This window comes from Balaenoptera borealis (genome assembly GCF_965194805.1).
Source record: "Balaenoptera borealis genome assembly, chromosome: 4".
Taxonomy (NCBI): Eukaryota; Metazoa; Chordata; class Mammalia; order Artiodactyla; family Balaenopteridae; genus Balaenoptera; species Balaenoptera borealis.
Genome location: NC_138861.1, coordinates 44624682 through 44648572, shown reverse-complemented (window position 1 = coordinate 44648572; position 23891 = coordinate 44624682). Strand labels below are relative to the sequence as shown.

The following is a 23891-nucleotide window of genomic DNA, read 5'->3' as shown; positions in this document are numbered from 1 at the left end:
TGATAGGTGAGGCTGGGTTCCCTCCCTGTTGCTTGTTTGGCCTGAGGCAACCCAACACTGGAGCCTACCTGGGCTCTTTGGTGGGGCTAATGACAGACTCTGGAAGGGCTCACACCAAGGAGTACTTCCCACAACTTCTGCTGTCAGTGTCCTTGTCCCCATGGTGAGCCACAGCCCCCCCCCGCCTCTGCAGGAGACCCTCCAACACTAGCAGGTAGGTCTGGTTCAGTCTCCTATGGGGTCACTGCTCCATCCCCTGGTTCCCGATGTGCACACTACTTTGTGTGTGCCCTCCAAGAGTGGAGTCTCTGTTTCCCCCAGTCCTGTCAAAATCCTACAATCAAATCCCACTAGCCTTCAAAGTCTGATTCTCTAGGAATTCCCCCTCCCGTTGTCAGACCCCCAGGTTGGGAAGCCTGACTTTGGGCTCAGAACCTTCACTCCGGTGAGTGGATTTCTGTGGTATCAGTGTTCTCCAGTCTGTGAGTCACCCACCCAGCAGTTATGGGATTTGATTTTACTGTGATTGTGCCCCTCCTACCATCTCATTGTGGCTTCTCCTTTGTCTTTGGATGTGGGGTATCCTTTTTGATGAGTTCCAGTGTCTTCCTGTCGATGATTGTCCAGCAGCTAGTTGTGATTCTGGTGTTCTCACAAGAGGGAGTCGAAGTGAGTTGATTTTTGAACGTTAGTATTGAGTCAACCACTTACATAACATTGCTACCAGTATTTCTATCTGTTCTTTTGCCACAGGATTATTAAGAATATCAAATACCTAAACCAGACCACTGAAATTAGTTAATAACTCAAAGGCAAGTAGGATTTTGAGCATACCAATCAGGGGATCAGCTACTGGCAACCTAATTTTTGTGCCATAAATATCAGTTAATTGTTATTTTAAGGATGAGTATCTTACCTGTGTTGGAAGATTCAACCTCATGAAAACAGTGTCATTGGTAGAAAAGAGCTCTGGGAGGAGCACTTCCGTGGGCTGTGGGGCTGGGTGACTCTATTCTTCTCACTTTTTTTTGACTCTCTTTAGCATCGGTACATTGGAGGGTTTGGGGTTTTTAATTTTGCTAGATTTGAGTGACTGTGTGTGCATATGTGTGTGTGTGTGTGTTTACAGTTAAGTTTAAAAGGAGCTTCAAAAAGTAGATAATATTTTTAGTTTTAGTTTTTCTAATGACATGCATTATAAAGGCATAATATAAAAATTTAACTGGGCGAAAGCATTGTTTGGGACCTGAAATAAAATAAAATCATTTGGTTCTTCTTCTTCCTCTGCTGCTGCTGCTTCTCTTTCTCTTTTATAACTTAGCTTTACTGTAGGAATACAACATAGAGGCAGCAATGAATGGAGAGTAAACTTGCAATTAAAACCAGCTCAAATACACGATCTCAAATGAGCCCCTGATACACTTTAGACTGAAGTCACTTCAAAGTTACTCTCTTGGGCCTGAAGCACTGACCATTTTTCTAAGAGAAGATTTCTCCCTATGCTTTAGATTGGGGATTGACAAACTATGGCAGATGGACCAGATCTGGTCTGTTGCCTGTTTTTGTAGCACCTGTGAGCTAAGAACATTTTTATATTTTTAAATGTTTGAGAAAAAAGAGAAATAATATTTTGTGATAAGTGAAAATGTTATGAAAATCAAATTTGGTGTTTATAAATAAAACTTTTATTGGAACAAAGCCATTCATTTACATGTTGTCTGTGTCTCTTTCATGCTAAAATGGCAAAGTTGAGTAAAAGAAGCCTTATGGGCTGCAAAGCCTGAAATATTTATTATCTGTCCCTTTACAGACAAAGTTTGCAGATGCCTGCTTCAGCGATCAGTAATAACCTAGGCCTTGTAACTCTTATACATCTGCGCTTAGTGGGTCTTCAAGAATGAAGTACTAGAGGATGCACTCTCAAAAAGCTGGATAAATGGATGGCAAATATCTATAAATACAATTGTTTTTAGGTTTTGTATTTTTGATGCTCAACTTCTTTTTCATAATATTGTTTCAATAAAACTATCTCTATGAAAATTTGGACAAAAAAATTGTCTCAGCAAATTTCAATTACACAGTACAGTGTTATCAACTGTAGTCACTATGTTTTATATTGGATCCTCAGACCTTATTCATCTTATAGCTGAAATTTTGTAACCTTTTACCAGCTTCTCCCTCTTTCTCCCACCCCAGGCAAACATTTGTCTACTATCTTTATCTATGAGTTTGACTCTTTTTTAAAAGATCTACCTATAAGTGATACCATGCAGTATTTGTCTTTGTCTGACTTATCTCACTTAGCATAATGCCCTCAAGGTCCATCCATGTTGTGACACATGACAGGATTTTCTTCTTTCTCATGGTGAATAATGTCCCATTGTGTATAAACATACCAGTTCTTCTTTATCCATTCATTCATTGATGGAGACTTAAGTTGTTCCTATATCTTGGTTATTGGAAATAGCTCTGCAGTCAACATGGAGTGCAGATATCTCTTTGAGATATTGCTTATATTTCCTTTGGATATAAACTCAGTAGTGGGATTACTGGATCATATGGTAGGTCTGTTTTTAGTTTTTTGAGAAACCTCCATACTGTTTTCCATAGTGACTGCACCAACTTACATTCCCACCAACAGTGCATGAAAGTTCCCTTTTCCCCATATCCTTGCCACCACTTGTTATTTCTTTTCTTTCTGATGATAAGCCCTTCTAAAAGGTGTAAGGTATTGTCTAATTGTGGTTTTGATATGCATTTCCTGATGATTAATGATGTTGAGCACCTTCTCATGTACCTTTGGCCACATGTATGTCTTCTTTGGAAAAATATCTATTCAGATCCTCTGCCTATTTTTTTTTTAGATTTTTCTCCATTGAGTTATATGAATTTTTTTTAATATATATGTTGGATATTAACCCCTATCAGATACATAATTTGCAATTTTTTCATTCCTAGGTTTTCTTTTTATTTTGTTGATTGTTTCCTTTGTTGTGCATAAGCTTTTTTGTTTGATGTAGTCCTACTTGTTATTTTTGCTTTGTTGTTTTTGCTTTCGGTGTCAAATCTAAAAAATAATTATAAGACCAGTGTTAAGGAGGTTACCCACTATGCTTTTCTTTTTTTTAACATCTTTATTGGAGTATAATTGCTTTACAATAGTGTGTTAGTTTCTGCTTTATAACCAAGTGAAGCAGTTAAACATATACATATGTTCCCATATCTTTTCCCTCTTGCATCTCCCTCCCTCCCTATCCCACACATTTAGGTGGTCACAAAGCACAGAGCTGATCTCCCTGTGCTATGCAGTTGCTTCCTACTAGCTATCTATTTTACGTTTGGTAGTGTATATATGTCCATGTCACTCTCTCTCTTTGTCACATCTTACCCTTCCCCCTCCCCATATCCTCAAGTGCATTCTCTAGTAGGTCTGTGTCTTTATTCCCATCTTGCCACTAGGCTCTTCATGACCTTTTTTTTTCCCCCTTAGATTCCATATATATGTGTTAGCATACTGTATTTGTTTTTCTCTTTCTGACTTACTTCACTCTGTATGACAGACTCTAACTCCATCCACCTCACTACAAGTAACTCAATTTCGTTTCTTTATATGGCTGAGTAATATTCCATTGTATATATGTGCCACATCTTCTTTATCCATTCATCTGTTGATGGACACTTAGGTTGCTTCCGTGTCCTGGCTATTGTAAATAGAGCTGCAATGAATATTTTGGTACATGACTCTTTTTGAATTATGGTTTTCTCAGGGTATATGCCCAGTAGTGGGATTGCTGGGTCGTATGGTAGTTCTATTTTTAAATTTTTAAGGAACCTCCATACTGTTCTCCATAGTGGCGCTATCAATTTACATTCCCACCAACAGTGCAAGAGGGTTCCCTTTCCTCCACACCCTGTCCAGCATTTATTGTTTCTAGATTTTTTGATGATGGCCATTCTGACCCGTGTGAGATGATATCTCATTGTAGTTTTGATTTGCATTTCTCTAATGATTAGTGATGTTGAGCATTTTTTCATGTGTCTGTTGGCAATTTGTATATCTTCTTTGGAGAAATGTCTATTTAGGTCTTCTGCCCATTTTTGGATTGGGTTGTTCGTTTTTTTGTTATTGAGCTGCATGCGCTGCTTTTAAATATTGGAGATCAATCCTTTGTCAGTTGCTTCATTTGCAAATATTTCCTCCCATTCTGAGGGTTGTCTTTTGCTCTTGTTTATGGTTTCCTTTGCTGTGCAAAATCTTTGAAGTTTCATTAGATCCCATTTGTTTATTTTTGTTTTTATTTCCATTTCTCTAGGAGCTGGGTCAAAAAGGATCTTGCTGTGATTTATGTCATAGAGTGTACTGCCTATGTTTTCCTCTAAGAGTTTGATAGTGTCTGGCCTTACATTTAGGTCTTTAATCCATTCTGAGTTTATTTTTGTGTATGGTGTCAGAGAGTGTTCTAATTTCATAATTTTACATGTACCTGTCCAGTTTTCCCAGCACCACTTATTGAAGAGGCTGTCTTTTCTCCACTGTATATTCTAGCCTCCATTATCAAAGATAAGGTGACCACATATGCGTGGGTTTGTCTCTGGGCTTTCTATCCTGTTGCAGTGATCTATGTTTCTGTTTTTGTGCCAGTACCAAACTGTCTTGATTACTGTAGCTTTGTAGTATAGTCTGAAGTCAGGGAGCCTGACTCCTCCAGCTCCATTTTTCGTTCTCAAGATTGCTTTGGCTATTCGGGGTCTTTTGTGTTTCCATACAAATTGTGAAATTTTTTGTTCTAGTTCTGTGAAAAATGCCAGTGGTAGTTTGATAGGGATTGCATTGAATCTGTAGATTGCTTTGGATAGTAGAGTCATTTTCACAATGTTGATTCTTCTAATCCAAGAACATGGTATATCTCTCCATTTATTTGTATCATCTTTAATCTCTTTCATCACTTTCTTATAATTTTCTGCATACAGGTCTTTTGTCTCCTTAGGTAGGTTTATTGGTAGGTATTTTATTCCTTTTGTTGCAATGGTAAATGGGAGTGTTTTCTTAATTTCACTTACAGATTTTTCATCATTAGTGTATAGGAATGCAAGAGATTTCTGTGCATTAATTTTGTATCCTGCTACTTTACCAAATTCCTTGATTAGCTCTAGGAGTTTTCTGGTAGCATCTTTAGGATTCTCTATGTATACTATCATCTCATCTGCAAACAGTGACAGTTTTACTTCTTCTTTTCTGATTTGGATTCCTTTTATTTCTTTTTCTTCTCTGATTGCTGTGGCTAACACTTGCAAAACTATGTTGAATAATAGTGGTGAGAGTGGGCAACCTTGTCTTGTTCCTGATCTTAGTGGAAATGGTTTCAGTTTTTCACCATTGAGGACGATGTTGGCTGTGGGTTTGTCATATATGGCCTTTATTATGTTGAGGATAGTTCCCTCTATGCCTACTTTCTGCAGGGCTTTTATCATAAATGGGTGTTGAATTTTGTCAAAAGCTTTCTCTGAATCTATTGAGATGATCATATGGTTTTCTCCTTCAGTTTGTTAATATGGTGTATCACATTCACTGATTTGCCTATATTGAAGGATCCTTGCCTTCCTGGAATAAACCCCACTTGATCATGGTGTATGATCCTTTTAATGTTCTGTTGGATTCTGTTTGCTAGTACTTTGTTGAGGATTTTTGCATTGATGTTCATCAGTGATATTGGCCTGTAGTTTTCTTTCTTTGTGACATCTTTGTCTGGTTTTGGTATCAGGGTGATGGTGGCCTCGTAGAATGAGTTGAGGAGTGTTCCTCCCTCTGCAATATTTTGGAAGAGTTTGAGAAGGACAGATGTTAGCTCTTCTCTAAATGTTTGATAGAATTCGCCTGTGAAGCCATCTGGTCCTGGGCTTTAGTTTGTTGGAAGATTTTTAATCACAGTTTTAATTTCAGTGCTTGTGATTGGTCTGTTCATATTTTCTATTTCTTCCTGGTTCAGTCTCAGCAGGTTGTGCATTTCTACGAATTTTTCCATTTCTTCCAGGTTGTCCATTTTATTGGCATAGAGTTGCTTGCAGTAATCTCTCATTATCGTTTGTATTTCTGCAGTGTCAGTTGTTACTTCTCCTTTTTCATTTCTAATTCTATTGATTTGAGTCTTCTAATTTTTTTCTTGATGAGTGTGGCTAGTGGTTTATCAATTTTGTTTATCTTCTCAAAGAACCATCTTTTAGTTTTATTGATCTTTGCTATTGTTTCCTTCCTTTTTTTTCATTTATTTCTGATCTGATCTTTATGATTTCTTTCCTTCTTCTAACTTTGGAGTTTTTTTGTTCTTCTTTCTCTAATTGCTTTAGGTGCAAGGTTAGTTTGTTTATTCGAGATGTTTCCTGTTTCTTGAGGTAGGCTTGTATTGCTATAAACTTCCCTCTTAGAACTGCTTTTGCTGCATCCCATAGGTTTTGGGTCATCGTGTCTCCATTGTCTTTGTTTTTAGGTATGTTTTGATTTCCCCTTTGATTTATTCAGCGATGACTTCGTTATTAAGTAGTGTATTGTGTAGCCTCCATGTGTTTGTGTTTTTTACAGATCTTTTCCTGTAATTGATACTAGTCTCACAGCGTTGTGGTCGGAAAAGATACTTGATACGATTTCAGTTTTCTTAAATTTACCAAGGCTTGATTTGTGACCCAAGATATGATCTATCCTGGAGAATGTTCCATGAGCACTTGAGAAAAATGTGTATTCTGTTGTTTTTGGGTGGAATGTCCTATCAATATCAATTAAGTCCATCTTGTTTAATGTATCATTTAAAGCTGTGTTTCCTTATTTATTTTCATTTTGGATGATCTGTCCGTTGGTGAAAGTGGGGTGTTAAAGTCCCCTACTATGATTGTGTTACTGTCGATTTCTCCTCTTATGGCTGTTAGTATTTGCCTTATGTATTGAGGTGCTCCTATGTTGGGTGCATAAATATTTACAATTGTTCTACCTTCTTCTTGGATTGATACCTTGATCACTGTATAGTGTCCTTTGTCTCTTGTAATAGTCTTTATTTTAAAGTCTATTTTGTCTGATATGAGAATTGCTACTCCAGGTGTTTTTTTTAATTTCCATTTGCATGGAATATCTTTTTCCATGCCCTCAATTTCAGTCTGTATGTGTCCCTAGTTCTGAAGTGGGTCTCTTGTAGACAGCATATATACGGGTCTTGTTTTTGTATCCATTCAGCCAGTCTGTGTCTTTTGGTGGATGCATTTAATCCATTTACATTTAAGGTAATTATCGATATATATGTTCCTATTCCCATTTTCTTAAATGTTTTGGGTTTGTTATTGTAGGTGTTTTCCTTCTCTTGTGTTTCTTGCCTAGAAAAGTTCCTTTAACATTTGTTGTAAAGCTGGTTTGTTGGTGCTGAACTGTCTCAGCTTTTGCTTGTCTGTAAAGGTTTTAATTGCTCCATCAAATCTGAATGAGATCCTTGCTAGGTAGAGTACTCTTGATTGTAGATTTTTCTCCTACATCACTTTAAGTATATCCTGCCACTCCCTTCTGGCTTGCAGAGTTTCTGCTGAAAGATCAGCTGTTAACCTTAAGAGGATTCCCTTGTGTGTTATTTGTTGTTTTTCCCTTATTGCTTTTAATATTTTTTCTTTGTATTTAATTTTTGATAGTTTGATTAATATGTGTCTTGGTGTGTTTCTCCTTGGATTTATCCTGTATGGGACTCTCTGTGCTTCCAGGACTTGATTAACTATTTCCTTTCCCATATTAGGGAAGTTTTCAACTATAATCTCTTCACATATTTTCTCAGTCCCTTTCTTTTTCTCTTCTTCTTCTGGGATCCCTATAATTCGAATGGTGGTGCATTTAATGTTGTCCTAGAGGTCTCTGAGACTGTCCTCAGTTCTTTTCATTCTTTTTTCTTTATTATGCTCTGCAGTAGTTATTTCCACTATTTTATCTTCCAGGTCACTTACCCGTTCTTCTGCCTCAATTATTCTGCTATTGATCCCATCTAGAGTATTTTTAATTTCATTTATTGTGTTTTTCATCATTGTTTGATTCCTCTTTAGTTCTTTTAGGTCCTTGTTAAATGTTTCTTGCATTTTGTCTATTGTATTTCCAAGATTTTAGATCATCTTTACTATCATTTTTCTGAATTCTTTTTCAGGTAGACTGCCTATTTCCTCTTCATTTGTTAGGTCTGGTGTGTTTTTATCTTGCTCCTTCAACTGCTGTGTGTTTTTCTGTCTTCTCATTTTGTTTATCTTACTGTGTTTGGGGCTTCCTTTTCACAGGCTGCAGGTTCGTAGTTCCTGTTGTTTTTGTATCTGTCCCTAGTGGCTAAGGTTGGTTCAGTGGGTTGTGTAGGCTTCCTGGTGGAGGGAACTAGTGCCTGTGTTCTGGTGGATGAGGCTGGATCTTGTCTTTCTGATGGGCACATCCACGTCTGGCAGTGTGTTTTGGGGTGTCTGTGGTCTTATTGTGATTTTAGGCAGCCTCTCTGCTAATGAATGGGGCTGTGTTCCTGTCTTGCTAGTTGTTTGGCATAGGGTGTCCAGCACTGTAGCTTGCTGGTCGTTGAGTGAAGCTGGGTGTTGATGTTGAGATGGAGATCTCTGAGAGATTTTTGCTGTTTGGTATTACGTGGAGCTGGGAGGTCTCTTGTGGACCAGTGTCCTGAAGTTGGCTCTCCCACCTCAGAGGCACAGCCCTGATGCCTGGCTGGAGCACCAAGAGCCTTTCCTCCACATGGCTCAGAATAAAAGGGAGAAAAAATAGAAAGAAAGAAAGAAAGAGGATAAAATATAATAAAATAAAGTAAGATAAAAGAAAATAAAGCTATTAAAATAAAAAATAAGAAAAAAATTATTATGAAAAAATTTATTAAGAAAATAAAAATTTTTTAATTTTTTGAAATAAATTTTTTAAAATAAAAAATTATTAAGAAAAAACTTATTAAGAAAATTTTTTTAATTTTTTAAAATAAAAAATAAGAAAAAAATTATTAAGAAAAAATTTATTAAGAAAAAAAAATTTTTTAAGTAAAAAAAAGAAACGGACAGACTGAACCCTAGGACAAATGGTGAAAGCAAAGCTATATAGACAAAATCTCACCCAGAAGCATACACATACACACTCACAAAAAGAGGAAAAGGGGAAAAAATTATATATCCTGCTCCCAAAGTCCACCTCCTCAATTTGGGATGATTCGTTGTCTATTCAGGTATTCAGCAGGTACAGGTACATCAGGTTGTTTGTGGAGCTTTAATCCACTGCTTCTGAGGCTGCTGGGAGAAATTTCCCTTTCTCTTCTTTGTTCGCACAGCTCCCGGGTTTCAGCTTTGGAGTTGGACCCGCCTCTGCGTGTAGGTCGCCTGAGCGCATCTGTTGTTCGCTCACAGAGGACGGGGTTAAAGGAGCAGCTGCTTCCGGGGCTCTGGCTCCCTCAGGCCGGGGGGAGGGAGGGGTACGGATGCGGGGCAAGCCTGCAGCGGCAGAGGCTGATGTGATGTTGCATCCGCCTGAGGGACACCATGCTTTCTCCCGGGGAAGTTGTCCCTGGATCACGGGACCCTGACAGTGGTGGGCAGTACAGGCTCCTGGGAGGGGAGTTGTGGATAGTGACCTGTGCTTGCACACAGGCTTCTTGGTGGCTGCAGCAGCAGCCTTAGCGTCTCATGCCTGTCTCTGGGGTCTGCGGTGATAGCCGTGGCTCGCGCCTGTCTCTGTAGCTATTTTAAGCGGTGCTCTGAATCCCCTCTCCTCGTGCCCCAGGAAACAAAGAGGCACAAAAAAGTCTCTTGCCTCTTCGGCAGCTCCAGACCTTTTCCTGGACTCCCTCTCGGCTAGCTGTGGTGTGCTAACCCCTTCAGGCTGTGTTCACTCAGCCAACCCCAGTCTTCTCCCTGCGATCCGACCGAAGCCTGAGCCTCAGCTCCCAGCCCCCGCCCGCCCCGGCGGGTGAGCAGACAAGCCTCTCAGGCTGGTGAGTGCTGGTTGGCACCGATCCTCTGTGCGGGAGTCTCTCCGCTTTGCCCTCTGCACCCCTGTCGCTGTGCTCTCCTCCGCGGCTCTGAAGCTTCCCCCCTCTGCCACCCGCAGTCTCCGCCCATGAAGGGGCTTCCTAGTGTGTGGAAACCTTTCCTCCTTCACAGCTCCCTCCCACTGGTGCAGGTCCCGTCCCTATTATTTTGTCTCTGTTATTTCTTTTTTCTTTTGTCCTACCCAGGTACGTGTGGAGTTTCTTGCCTTTTGGGAGGTCTGACGTCTTCTGCTAGAATTCAGTGGGTGTTCTATAGGAGCAGTTCCACGTGTAGATGTATTTCTGATGTATCTGTGGGGAGGAAGGTGATCTCCGCGTCTTACTCTTCCACCATCTTCTCCTCCTCCCCGCTATGTTTTTTAAAAATTTTTAAAAAATTTTATTTATTTTTTGGCTGCATTGGGTCTTCACTGTGGTGTGTGGGCTTTCTCTAGTTGCAGCGAGTGGGGGCTACTCATCGTTGTGTTGCACAGGCTTCTCATTGCAGTGGCTTCTCTTGTTGTGGAGCATGGGCTCTAGGCATGCAGGCTTCAGTAGTTGCAGCATGCCGGCTCAGTAGTTGCGACACATGAGCCCTAGAACACACAGGCTTCAGCAGTTGTGACGTGTGGCTCAGTAGTTGTGGTTCGTGGGCTCTAGAGTGCTGGCTCCATAGTTGTGACACACAGTCTTATTTGTTCCACGGCATGTGGGATCTTCCCAGACAAGGAATCGAACCTGTCTCCTGCATTGGCAGGCAGATTCTTAACCACCGTGCCACCAGAGAAGTCCCCCTACTATGTTTATTTCTTGGAGTTTTATGGCATCAGGTCTTACATTCAAGACTTCAGTCCATTTTGTGTATGACATTAATTTTTGTGTATGATATAAGATAGTAGTCTAGTTTCATTCTTTTGCATGTGGCTGTCCAGTTTTCCCAACACTATTTATTGATGAGACTGTCCTTTCCTCATTGTATATGCCTGGCTCCTTTGTTGTAAATGAATTGACCATATATGTGTGAGTTTCTTTCTGGGCTCTCTATCTTGTTCCATTAATCTATATGTCTGTTTTTATGCCAGTACAATACTGTTTTGATTACTATAGCTTCACAATATAATTTGAAATCAGGAGGTGAGATGTCTCCAGCTTTGGTCTTCTTTCTCAAGATTGCTTTGGCTATTTGGGGTCTTTTGTGGTTCTGCACAAGTTTTAATGTTGTTTGTTCTGTATTTGTGAAAAATGCAATTGGAATTTTAATAGGGATTACACTGAACCTGTAGATTGCTTTGGTAGAATGGACATTTTAACAATATTAATTCTTCCAATCCATGGGCACAGAATATATTTCTATTTATTTGCTTCAGTTTCTTTCATCAATGTCTCATTGCTTTCAATATAAAGTTTTTCACCTCCTTAGTTAAATATATTGCTAGGTATTTTATTCTTTTTGATGCAATTGTAAATGGGATTTATTTTTAAAATTCTTTTTCTGATAGTTCATTATCAGTGTTTAGAAATGCAATGGAGTTTTGTCTATCAATTTTGTATCCTGCAACTTCACCGAATTCATTTATTAGTTCTAAGATTTTTTTTGTTAAGTTTCTCGGGTGTTGTGTATATAATATAATGTCCTCTGAAAATGAAGACAGTTTTACTTCTTCCTTTCTGATTTGGATACCTTTCATTTCTTTTTCTTGCTTAATTGCTGTGGCTAGAACTTTCATTACTATGTTGAATAAAAGTGATGAGATTGGAAATCCTTGTCTTATTCCTGATTTTAGATGAAAAGCTTTCAGCTTTTTACCATTCAGTATGATGTTAGCTGTAATATATGGCCTTGCCATATATGTTAGCTTGTCATATATGGCCTTTATTATGTTGAGATATAGTCCCTCTATGCCTGATTTTTTGGGAGTTCTTATCATGAATGGATGTTGAATTTTGTGTCAAATGCTTTTCCTACATCTATTCAGATGATCACATGATTTTTATCCTTCATTTTGCTAATGTAGAATATAACATTGATTGATTTGTGGATGTTGAAACACACTTGATCATAGTGCATAATCTTCTTAATGTATTATTGAATTTGGTTTGCTAATGGTTTGTTGAGGATTTTTGCATCTATATTCATCAGGGATGTTGGCCTATAATGTTCTTTTCTTGTAGTGTCTTTATATGTTTTTCATATCAAGGTAATGCTGGCCTTGTCAAATGAGTTTGGAAGTGTTCCCTCTTCTGGTTTATTTCCTTTTATTTTTATTATATATATTGGATTTTTTTGCATAAATGGGATTTTTTTTGGTATTTATTTATTTATTTATGGCTGTGTTGGGTCTTCGTTCTGTGCGAGGGCTTTCTCTAGTTGCGGCAAGCGGGGGCCACTCTTCATCACGGTGCGTGGGCCTCTCGCTATCGCGGCCTCTCTTGTTGCGGAGCACAGGCTCCAGACACGCAGGCTCAGTAATTGTGGCTCACGGGCCCAGCTGCTCCGCAGCACGTGGGATCTTCCCAGACCAGGGCTCGAACCTGTGTCCCCTGTATTGGGAGGCAGATTCTCAACCACTGCGCCACCAGAGAAGCCCCATAAATGGGATATTTTATATATAATTTTCTACTTGCCTTTTTTCTTTTTTACTTAATATATGTCTTTATATATAGACATAGTTTCCATGACTACACTGAATTCTATCTTATGGATGAATTTATAATTTAGTTAATAATTCTTTAATTGTGGACATTTCAGTTTTAGAATAAATAATGCCACTTTATATGTCCTTTATACAAATATTTGTCTACATATAGACCTAGAAATATACTAACTGGGTTAAGGTATATTTTTAAGTTTGGGAGAATGCTTACCATATGTATATGGTAAAAACAAAGTTAATTTCCAGATAGGCTTTAAAAATGAGAGCATACTTCAATAAGTGTTGCTAGGAAAAGTGGACAGCTACATGTAAAAGAATGAAATTAGAACACGCCCTAACACCATACACAACAATAAACTCAAAATGGATTAAAGACCTAAAAGTAAGGTCAGACACTATCAAACTCTTAGAGGAAAACATAGGCAGAACACTCTATGACATAAATCACAACAAGATCCTTTTTGACCCACCTCCTAGAGAAATGAAAATAAAAACAAAAATAAACAAATGGGACCTAATGAAACTTAATAGCTTTTGCACAGCAAAGGAAACCATAAACAAGATGAAAAGACAACCCTCAGAATGGGAGAAAATATTTGCAAATGAAGCAACTGACAAAGGATTAATCTACAAAATATACAAGCAGCTCATGCAGCTCAATATCAAAAAAACAAACAACCCAATCCAAAAATGGACAGAAGACCTAAATAGACATTTCTCCAAAGAAGATATACAGATTGCCAACAAACGCATGAAAGAATGCTCAACATCATTAATCATTAGAGAAATGCAAATCAAAACTACAATGAGATATCATCTCACACCGGTCAGAATGGCCATCATCAAAAAATCTACAAACAATAAATGCTGGAGAAGGTGTGGAGAAAATGGAACCCTCTTGCACTGTTGGTGGGAATGTAAATTGATACAGCCACTGTGGAGAACAGTATGGAGGTTCCTTAAAAAACTTAAAATAGAACTACCATACGATCCAGCAATCCCACTACTGGGCATATACCCTGAGAAAACCATAATTCAAAGAGTCATGTACCACAATGTTCTTTGCAGCTCTATTTACAATAGCCAGGACATGGAAGCAAGCTAAGCGTCCATCAACAGATGAATGGATAAAGAAGATGTGGCACATATATACAATGGAATATTACTCAGCCATAAAAAGAAACGAAATTGAGTTATTTGTAGTGAGGTGGATGGAGTTAGAGTCTGTCATACGGAGTGAAGTAAGTTAGAAAGAGAAAAACAAATACAGTATGCTATTGCATATATATGGAATCTAAAAAAAAAAAAAAAAAGGTCATGAAGAACCTAGTGGCAAGATGGGAATAAAGACACAGACCTACTAGAGAATGGACTTGAGGGTATGGGGAGGGGGAAGGGTAAGCTGGCACAAAGTGAGAGAGTGGCATGGACATATATACACTACCAAACGTAAAATAGGTAGCTAGTGGGAAGCAGCCACATAGCACAGGGAGATCAGCTTGGTGCTTTGTGACCACCTAGAGGGGTGGGATAGGGAGGGTGGGAGGGAGGGAGACACAAGAGGGAAGAGATATGGGGACATATGTATATGTATAACTGATTCACTTTGTTATAAAGCAGAAAGTAACACACCATTGTAAAGCAATTATACTCCAATAAAGACATTTAAAAAAAAAAGAGCATATTTATTTCATCTTTGTCACACTTAATATATTATTTTAATGATTGCCAATTTGCTATTAATTTAATAGTTGCCAATTATTTTAATGGTCACCAATTTTAATAATTGCCAGTACTTGAAACATATTATTTTATTTTTCACCTATTTCACTACTAGTGAGGTTGAAAATCTTACACACATTTGTTCTTCTGTGAATTGTTTATGTCCTTTGTCTAAATATTTTGTAATGAGAAATCAATATTTTTATTTTAAAAAATTTATTTCCATATTAACTATTTTTTTTACATTTCTCACAGATGTCATAACTAATTTGCATTGAAATTTTTTTGTGTGTGGTATTTTTGACATAGTGTAGTTTTAAACGGTTATGTAGTCACTGTATTGACTTTTCCCTTTGTGATTTCTGTCCATATGTTTTAGTTTTGTAATTCCTTTTTGCTTTGAAATTTCTTTCCAATGTATGAATCAGCCAAGAATTCCCCTATATATTCATTGTGCTTTAAATGATTTCATTATTTACATTTAACATATCTGTGTAGAATTTATTTTGGTGTGAGGTTAATAGCAAACTTTATTTTTTTCCCCATGTACTTTGTCAATTTTTCTAGCAACTTATGTGAATAAACCCACATTCCTCAGTGGTTTATGATGTTTTCTTTGTAATATACAAAAAAAAATAAGTTTACCAAGATCTTTTTCAGGTCTTACTTTTGTGTTCTACTGAACTGCCTGCTAATTCTCTCTTCTTTTTTTTTTTTTTTGAGATCACACTGTTTTTTAATTTAACACTTTGTAATAACTCATAAAACAAGTTACCACCCCACCCCTACCCACTGGTCTCTTTTCACAAAATTTCCTTTGGCTGTTTTTTGGGGGGGAGGTGGGGGGGAGGGCAATAAGTAGTAGGATTAATGGTCTTTTAATCCCATTCCTCAGTTAAGACAATAAAAACATTATCAGAACAGTAACCTTTTTTAAAATTGTAACTTGAGAGTATATATTCAGTTTATTCATCTAACAGCTCTATCAACTTCTCTGAAAATACATTTTAAAAAGTGAAAATAAAATACAGTTCTGTTTCCAATTTCTGAATAGTTCCACATGCCTGAGGATAGTTTTATTTTTCTTTTGCAAGTTTTAGCATTTTGGATTTTATCCTATGATGATATAGGTTGATTAATGGATTGTGTTTTAGGAATAAAAAAATATTCTTCAATGAGTGTTTGATGGGTGTTATGAAATATCTTGTTTTTTTATTGTTGTTGTTGTTGTTTAATTTTTATTTCATAATCATAAACTTAACTCTGAAGTCCAGCAAGACTTGGAGGGGGACAAGGAAAATATGGAACCCAAAGAAGTGCAGTGAGAACACAGAGATTATAGGATGATGCATGCAGACAGGGATGATGGGTGCTCTCCTGAGCTGCAGAAGGAATGGTGTGGTGGTTAAGATAAAATGCAAGTCAAATTTATTAGAGTTGTCCACAGTGGGCAACGATGATGTTTTCTCTGGTCTTGCCATTCCTAGTCCCATAGCGTTCCACAGCTTCCACAATATTCATGCCCTCTTTCACCTTGCCAGGGACCACATGCTTGCCATTCAACCACTCTGTCTTGGCAGTGCAGATGAAAAACTTGGAACCATTAATGTTGGGTCCAGCATTGCTATGGACAAGATACCCGGGTCCCTATGCTTCAGGATAATATCATCATCAAATTTCTCCCTTAGATGGACTTGCTGCCAGTGCCATAATGGCATGTGAAGTTACCACCCTGGAACATGAACCCTGGAATAATTCTTTGAAAGCAGGAGCCCTTATAACAAATTCCTTCTCACCAGTGCTCAGAGCACAAAAGTTTTCTGCTTGTCCTTGGGAATTTGTTTGGAAACAACTCAAAGGAGATGTGACCCAAGAGCTCGCTGGCGGTGGCCATGTCAAAGAGCATGGTAGGAGTGACCATGGCTGGGCAGTGCCATGAAGCTCCAGGAGAGTGGCCCTTGTATCTGTAAAGCTATCTTGTTCTTATACTTACGTGATTTTTCTAAAGTCAAAATAGATTAGATTAGTTATAAAAGCTATTTCTAAAACATGCTTGCATTTTATGTACAATATTAGATTCCTTCATTCCTGCAACAAAGTTTTAGAGCATCTTCATCTTGAGCCAGGTAGTACTGTTGTGGGTGCTGGGGATGTAGCAGGGAGCAAGAGTGATGCAATTCCAGTGGGGAAGACAAATATTACATAAGCAAATACATAAAAACATATAATGAAGTATAGAGATAAGTGCTCTGAAGAAAAGCAAAGCAAGAACAGAGGATGGCAGAGATGAGGGTGACACTCTTGTGTAAGGTGATCAGGAAAGGCCTCTGGGGGGATTAGGTGGTGTTTGCAGAGACTTGAAAGAAGTGAGGGAGTAAGTTATACAAGCTGGTGGATTCATCAAGGAGATCAGTGTATCCAGAGGGGAGTGAGTCAGTCAGAGAGAAGTGGGAGGTGAGGTCAGAGAAGGGGTCAAATGAAAGAGCTGTATTTTATAAGTATGAGAAGCCACTGGAAGATTCTGAGCAGGAGAGTGACATGATTTGGTGTCGTTTCAGTAGTATCTCTCTGGCTGCCAAAACAATAAGTGAATGGTGGTGCCATTCACTAAAAACACTGGGAGGACAGCAGATTTTGGAGCGGTGGGAATTAAGAGTTCTGGTTGGTCGTAGTACATTGGAAGTGCCTATTAGTCACTTGAGAGGAGGTGTAATTGGATGATGCATGAATCTGGGGCGCAAGTCCAAGTATTGGGGGAGTATATGTTGGTTTAATGCCCTGGGCCTGGGTCAGATCACTCAGGGTATGTATTCGTTTCCTAGGGCTTCTATAACAAATAACCATGAACTTCGTGGCTTAAAACAACAGAAATTGTTGTTGCTCATAGTTCTGGAGGTTAGAAGTACAAAATCTAGCAGGGCCTTGGCCCCTCTGGGGGATCTAAGGGAAAATCCCTTCTTTGTTTTTTCCAAATTCTGCTACCTGTAAAGTACTCCTTGACTTGTAGCTGCATCACTCCACTCTCTGCCTACATGGCCATATTGCTTCCTCCTCTTCTATCTGTGGGATATCTCTGCCTCTTTCTTATAAGGACACTTGTCACAGGATTAAGGGTTCATCTGAGTAATCCAATATAAACTCCTCTCAAAATCCTTAATCACATCTTTGGCAATATAAGGTAATATTCACTCTTTTGTAAAATAAAGTAAAATCCACAGTTTCCAGGGATTAGAAGGCAGACAAGTCTTTTTGGGGGGCCACCTTTCAGCCTGATACAGGCAATGACTGAGGATTGAAAAGCGAAGTGGCCCTAAGACTGAGCTCCAGGTTATTGCAGTATTCAGAGGTCAGAAAGAGAACACAGAGGCAGTAAAGAAAACTGAAGGGGGTCAGTGAGGTGTAGGAGGAGAAAGAGAGTCACAGTGTGGTGTCTGATGAGGAAGTGCTTCAGTGAGAAGGAGATGATTCACTGTGTGATAAGCAGCTGAGTGGTGTAGAAAATAAGGGCCCAGCCTTGATTGTTAGACTTGGTCGTTGGTGAACTTGCCAAAATTGTATTCAGAGAGTGGCATACTTGATTCCATGTGCTCCCCAATCCTGAATCCAGCTTCCACTGAAATATTATAATCCTGTTTTAGCTGTAGGATCCATGGTTGGCCAAGCACTTCAATGTAAGAAGTTATTCTGTGATTCCTTTGTCTCCTTTTCTTCTATTTCAAGTTCTGTGTGTAAGTATGCTGTGTCAATAACCTTGTTTCTTCAAACTGGTTTATGCTCATGGTAGAAATTTTGGAAATTACAGTAAGAACAAATTAAAGTGAATTATTTAATTTTAAATTTTAAGTGCAGCCACTTTTTTTTCCCTAGGACTTTTTTGGTTTATCACTCATTTTTTTGATTGGGCTCTGAGGCTTTTGTACAGACATCACTGAATTAAGTGTGATATGATTGCCCAGCAACAGGTAAAGGACAGTGTTGCTAACAATATATCACCCTATCTATGACTCTGGGTTGACTTTTGGGTTTCAGGGTGCCAATGTGATTGGCTGGGCAGGTGCCCAGTTGTTGAAGAGGATACCTTCCCAAGTAGAGGGAGGTTATATGCTGGTGGTGGGAAGGCAAATAGATCCAATCTGTTTGTAGAACATGAAAACATGTTTTCAAGAACCAGTGTTCTCAATTTGTCCCTGCCTCCGTGACACATTCATATGGAAAAATCCTTAACCAGATGTTAAAATGAAGGAAGTGATAAAAATTCTTTAAATTTCAGGAAGCTAATAATGGAATCAGGGAGATATCAATATTTTATTAATTTCTTGAATCTTTATAATGTCTCCATTAAATTTGTGAAAGACCAAACTAAGGGAGAACAGTTCTGAGAATAAGTTTAAAGTAAAAATTATCAAATTCCTCTCAGTCAAAAACAGGTAAATTGAGATTGAGAGGAGGAATACAAGGATGGCATTGAGGGTGCTGTAGTGTGGCTCTTTGAGTAGATTCAAGGATAAGCTCCTCCCAAGATCTCCTCTAGATCCCCAGTTTAGCACCATAAGATTGTGATAATAGACTCTGACCAGATGCTTCTTTCTTTGATTTAAGCTGCTGTCTCTGAAGAAAGGGCCCACTGAGCTTATTTACTTACTAATCAGGATTTTCTCTTGAAGATTTGGCAAAGTCATTTCCATTTTCTATTATTTCAAATTATCTAAGTTTTATGTGTAAGTCAATGGAAATTGGAAAATGTAGACCTCTTTAAAATGTCAAATTATATGTAGACATTCAAAACCAATTATTAGTGGATGGAAAATGCTGTTCTGGTATATTAGGCCAATATTTTTAGGGAGTTGAGTAAAAACAAGGAGAAATACGTTTTAACTTCATGATTCTGAAACTCAGGATCTGAACTGCTAACATAAATTGAGATCGGTACTCTTACCCTACTTTTGACTCCATACATTTTGCTTTGCCAAAAGTCCAGATGACAAAAAAGCTCTTAAAAGTGGAAATAAGGAAACTTGTTTTATATAAGCCACATTATTTGTTAATATGTCCTATTACAGGCTGAGAATGAAGTTTTAGAATTTAAACGTCATTGTATTTATCTTCCAATCAAGCCAAAGTTATTGAGAATACCATATGGTTTTAGAAGATATATTTGGTGTCTTTGGGAACGTGAGGCTACTAAATAATTAACAGCTGACAGAATGGAGTAGACCAAATGTACTTGGAATTTAGCTCTTTGTAGTGGGGAAGTTTGTGGATTTCCTGGTTCAGCCCATCTGATGAGAAGAATAACTCACAAACATGTTAGCTGGTTGCACAAGATGAATAATTTTGCCCAAGGACATGCGATAGATGAGAGTGAAGATACATTTTAAAGGCTGTGTCATCAGCTGAAAAAAATTAAAGAGGGAAATAATATTGCCAGTTGTTAAGCATTTCGTCAGGTGCAGGGGTTCTCAACCTCAGTGCTATTGATATTTGGGGCCAGATAATTCTTTGTTGTGGAGTCTGTTCTCTGCATGGTTTAGCAGCATCTCTGGCTTCAACTCACTAGATGCCAGTAACACCTTTTCCCCAGTTGTGACAATCAAAGCTGTCTCCAAACAGTGCCAAATGTCTTCATGGGGGCAAACTTGCCCCTGATTGAGCTAGGCTACACAGATAACCCCCAAAGTCAAATTCTAGTTATATGTTCAAGATATAGAAGGATGAAGGGGCAGGCTTCTTGAGAACTTGTGCTTGTTGAACATGTTATTGGGATGGAGTTTCATTTAGGTAGCATAATAATTAAGGTTTAGCTTCTGCATGTATATTGTATTGATGAAAAGTAGATTTTTTTTCAATCTAGATTTAATTGAGAACAGTAGGCATTGTAGGTGATTGATTGTCTTCTATTTCACCTCCCTCCAAAAAGCCTGACAGAAATATGTAGGACTGCCAAAATGAAATCTGTAGTAGGATAACATCTGGGAGACTTCTCAAGGTATGACTTTCCATTTGCTTAAATTTCACTACATAGAGAGGCCACTTGGTGACTTACATAATCTTATATGTGTGTCTTCCTATAGAGATGAAGTGACACTTTTGGCAGAGACTGTATTCACCAAATGCCTATGAGATCCTTGACTTTTCTCAGTCTCCCTCTGAGTTAGGTTGGGGCCATGTAACTATCTCTGGCCAGTGACATGTAAGCTGAACCTAACTTCTGAGCTGAGGAAGCTAAAAACCAGAGTGCCTCTTCCACTCTCTCCTTCTCCCGTATCGTAGTGGCTTTGAGGGCCTATGAACCAAACAAGAGCTGCTCCTTTCTTTCATTGTCTCTGTACTCTTTTTATGGAATGTCTGTTAGTTGGACATTGAACTCTCTGAATTGATCTGCTTAATTCTTTTATTTTCAGTAGCCATCACTCTTTATTTTTCTACCGTTTGGAACTCAGTTGGAATTTGGCCATGGGGAATAGAAGGTTCAGCTAAGACTCAAGAGCACAGGCATCACTGTCAGTTGCCTTTTTTCATGTTAATGATATTCTGGTGAGAAAGCCACTTGCATATGAGGTAAAGAGTTACTTGGAATGATGTTACACCTGATCTAGCAACTTTTTCCCTGAAGGAAAGTCAGGGGATTTGGAGAGTATTTTTTCAGTAAATAAAGGATGAAATGATATGACAAGTGATGACACAAGAGGCAGGATAGCATGATCATTAGGAGCGTGTAGTCTGCTGTTCAACTGCCTGGATTTGAATCGTAGTTTTGACCCTTTATAGCTATGTGATCTTTGGCATGTTAATTTAGCTCCCTGAGCCTGACTTTTTTCATCTGTAAAATGGAATTCATTATAGGTTATAAGTATGTAATGTATGTTTAGCAATTAGAATAGTACCTGTTCTGTAGCATATAGTTCTTTTACTTTTTTTTTCTTTCTCCTTCTTCCTCTACCTCCTCTTCTTTCTCATCTCCTTCTCCTTCTTCTTTTGGTCGATCTTCCCTTAAGGTGCTTCTTTTATTGTAAGTTCTATTTAGATGTTTGCTGTTATTATTAATTGGGTTGCAAATCAAAAGAATTATACCAAGCCTATGAGCTCAAGAATATGTTGAGTTTTATAAATAGCCTGTTGTATTTCTCACTGTATACTCCCATAGTTAATATAAATCAGTTAAGTGTCTTCATAATTCCACTTGCTTCGTCTTTCCTACCAGGCATATGACAATGGCTAACATAAATGGTATTTATGGTCAAAGAGAAAGGTGCCCTTTCCTCTGTGCCATTACAGCTCCATGTAAGTGCACCTGTTGGCAAGCAGAGCACTGGCTGGATTTCACCCCCATGCAGCCACTGGGCAGGGCACCTCTGTGTAGTGTTCAGTCTGCATGACTGTTGGGGCTCTGATGAGGGCATTACCCCTGGAAGGAAATCTGGCTTGGGAAGTTCAAATCTCATGCTCCAGGGTGAATTCTGTCAGTTGGGTTGGATTACTAGTAATTGTGCCTGATTTCCTTGTCCTTCCCTTGTTGCTCTGAAAGGGTGAGGGTGAGCATTGAGCCCATCACCTGAAGGGCTTGGGTATGAGTGGGAATCCACAGGTATGTTATCAGGTGGTTAGTATATGGATTTAAATACTTGAGATTGGATGAGATCACTTAGGTGTAGTGAGTGGAATAAGAAGGCAAATGGACCAAGGAACTCACACTTTCAGAGATCACGTGAAAGTAAAGGAATAGAAAAGGAGACTGAAAAGGAGACCTCACAAAGGGAGGAGGAGAGTGAGGGTGAGTTGTCGCAGAAGTAAGAGAAGAGAGAGAGAAAACCAAAGCCTACACTTTGTGAATAGCTATGCAGGCTACTTGGCTGTGCACATCAGGATAATGATTCATGATCCATTAAGAGATGACGCTAGCATTTCTCTTTCCTCACTGATCAACCTCCTGTCTCACAGGTAAAAGCCTCCGATGCAGATGCAGGACTCTATGGCTTTGTTGAATATTCTCTTTATGCTGGATTCCAAAACTATGAAGCACCTCAAGCATTCCAGATAGACCCACATGATGGGCAAATCTGTGTTTCTCAAGATATCGACAGGGAAAGGGATCCAGCCACCTACGATCTCTTGGTGAAAGCTAAGGATGGGGTAAGTCTTTATCTATGAAATTTTAAACATACTCAAAAGTGAACCACTGTGTGTGTATTAGAGAATACTAAGGATTATCAATCAACAACTGGCCAATCTTGTTTCATAAATCCCTACCTCTTTCCTTTGCTGGAATGTTTGGAAGCAAATACCAGACATTATATCATTTCATCTGCAAATAATTCAATAATATCTCTAACAGATAATGACTTTTTAAAAACACAACTATAGTACATTAACAGTAATTCTGTAATAATATCTAATATCCATTCCATTTAAAATTTTCTGGATTACCTGAAAATGTCTTGAGATAGTTGGCATGTTTAAATCAAGATCCAAATAAGTCCACAAATGGATTTGATTGCTGTATTCCTTAAATTTCAATCTGTAACAGTTAGTCCCCCACTCCTCCCCCTTACCTTTTCTCCTACGGTATTTATTATAGAAAAAATCCAATCAATTGTCTTGTAAATTTTCCATATTCTAAATGTGGCTGATTACATCCTTAGGATTCATTTAATATGTTCTTTTATCGTAGTTCCTATAAACTGGCATTTTGAGCCAGAGACTGATTAGTTTTGGCTTTATATAGGTGGTGCTCTGTGCTTCTTATTACATCAGCAGACACCTACCATTATTTCATTAAGGGTTGCAGTAGGGTGATTTTTGAATTCTGTCTTTCCTTTTGCATTTATTATCTGAAATTCTTCAATTAAGAAGAATGTTCTCTCATCAACTATTTGATTACACTGAAATCTAATTCATACAGGAAAGGCAGTATAATGCTTGATTCTTTCACTTTATCAGTTTTTAGAATAATGAGTTGGTGCGTTTACCATCTCCAAACATTACTGATGATTTTTTTCCTAGTTTGGTTATAAATTCTTGTATTTTTTGTATATTTGTTATGTTTTGTATGTTACTGACCTTATCCTTTCTGATGTTCATATTAATTGACCCATCTTGGATCAGTGGGGACACCTTCAATTTGGCTTTTATGTCTTTTTTGGGTAAACTTTTAAACTAATGTATAAAGTGCATGTAGAAGATTGCACAAATCATAAGTGTACAGCTCAATGGATTTTTGCAGAATGAAAACATACATAGAAGCAGATGAAGAAACATTACCAGTACCCTGGAAGCCCCTCTCTCGGCCCCTTACTGTGACCATCACTCCCACCCTTTAAGGATAATCATTATTGACTTCTAATACCAAACATTATTTGCCTATTTTTAAGCTTTCAGTGAATGAATTCATACAGTATGTGTTTTTTTTTGTTTCTTTTACAGGACATTATTTGTGAGCATCATTCTTGCTGTTGCGTGTAGCAATAGTTCATTCATTCTCATTGGTTTATATTATTCTTTT

The 23891-nt window shown here is 38.3% G+C and overlaps 1 protein-coding gene and 1 pseudogene across 2 annotated transcripts in view; one reads left to right on the top strand and one right to left on the bottom strand.

Moving 5' to 3' along the window:
• Positions 1–12610: 12610 nt before the first annotated feature.
• LOC309628451 (peptidyl-prolyl cis-trans isomerase A pseudogene) lies at positions 12611–22379 on the bottom strand (annotated as a pseudogene). The gene has a single exon. The product of its transcript is annotated as a peptidyl-prolyl cis-trans isomerase A pseudogene (transcript).
• The window catches only part of DCHS2 (dachsous cadherin-related 2), a gene marked incomplete at its 5' end in the record, with an annotated part of 183220 nt that continues 180945 nt past the window's right edge, over positions 21617–23891 (top strand). Inside the window, 2 exons of the mRNA XM_082391612.1 lie at positions 21617–21673; positions 22292–22522. Coding sequence (XP_082247738.1) covers positions 21617–21673; positions 22292–22522 — 288 coding nt within the window. The remainder of the gene's footprint in view (positions 21674–22291; positions 22523–23891) is intronic.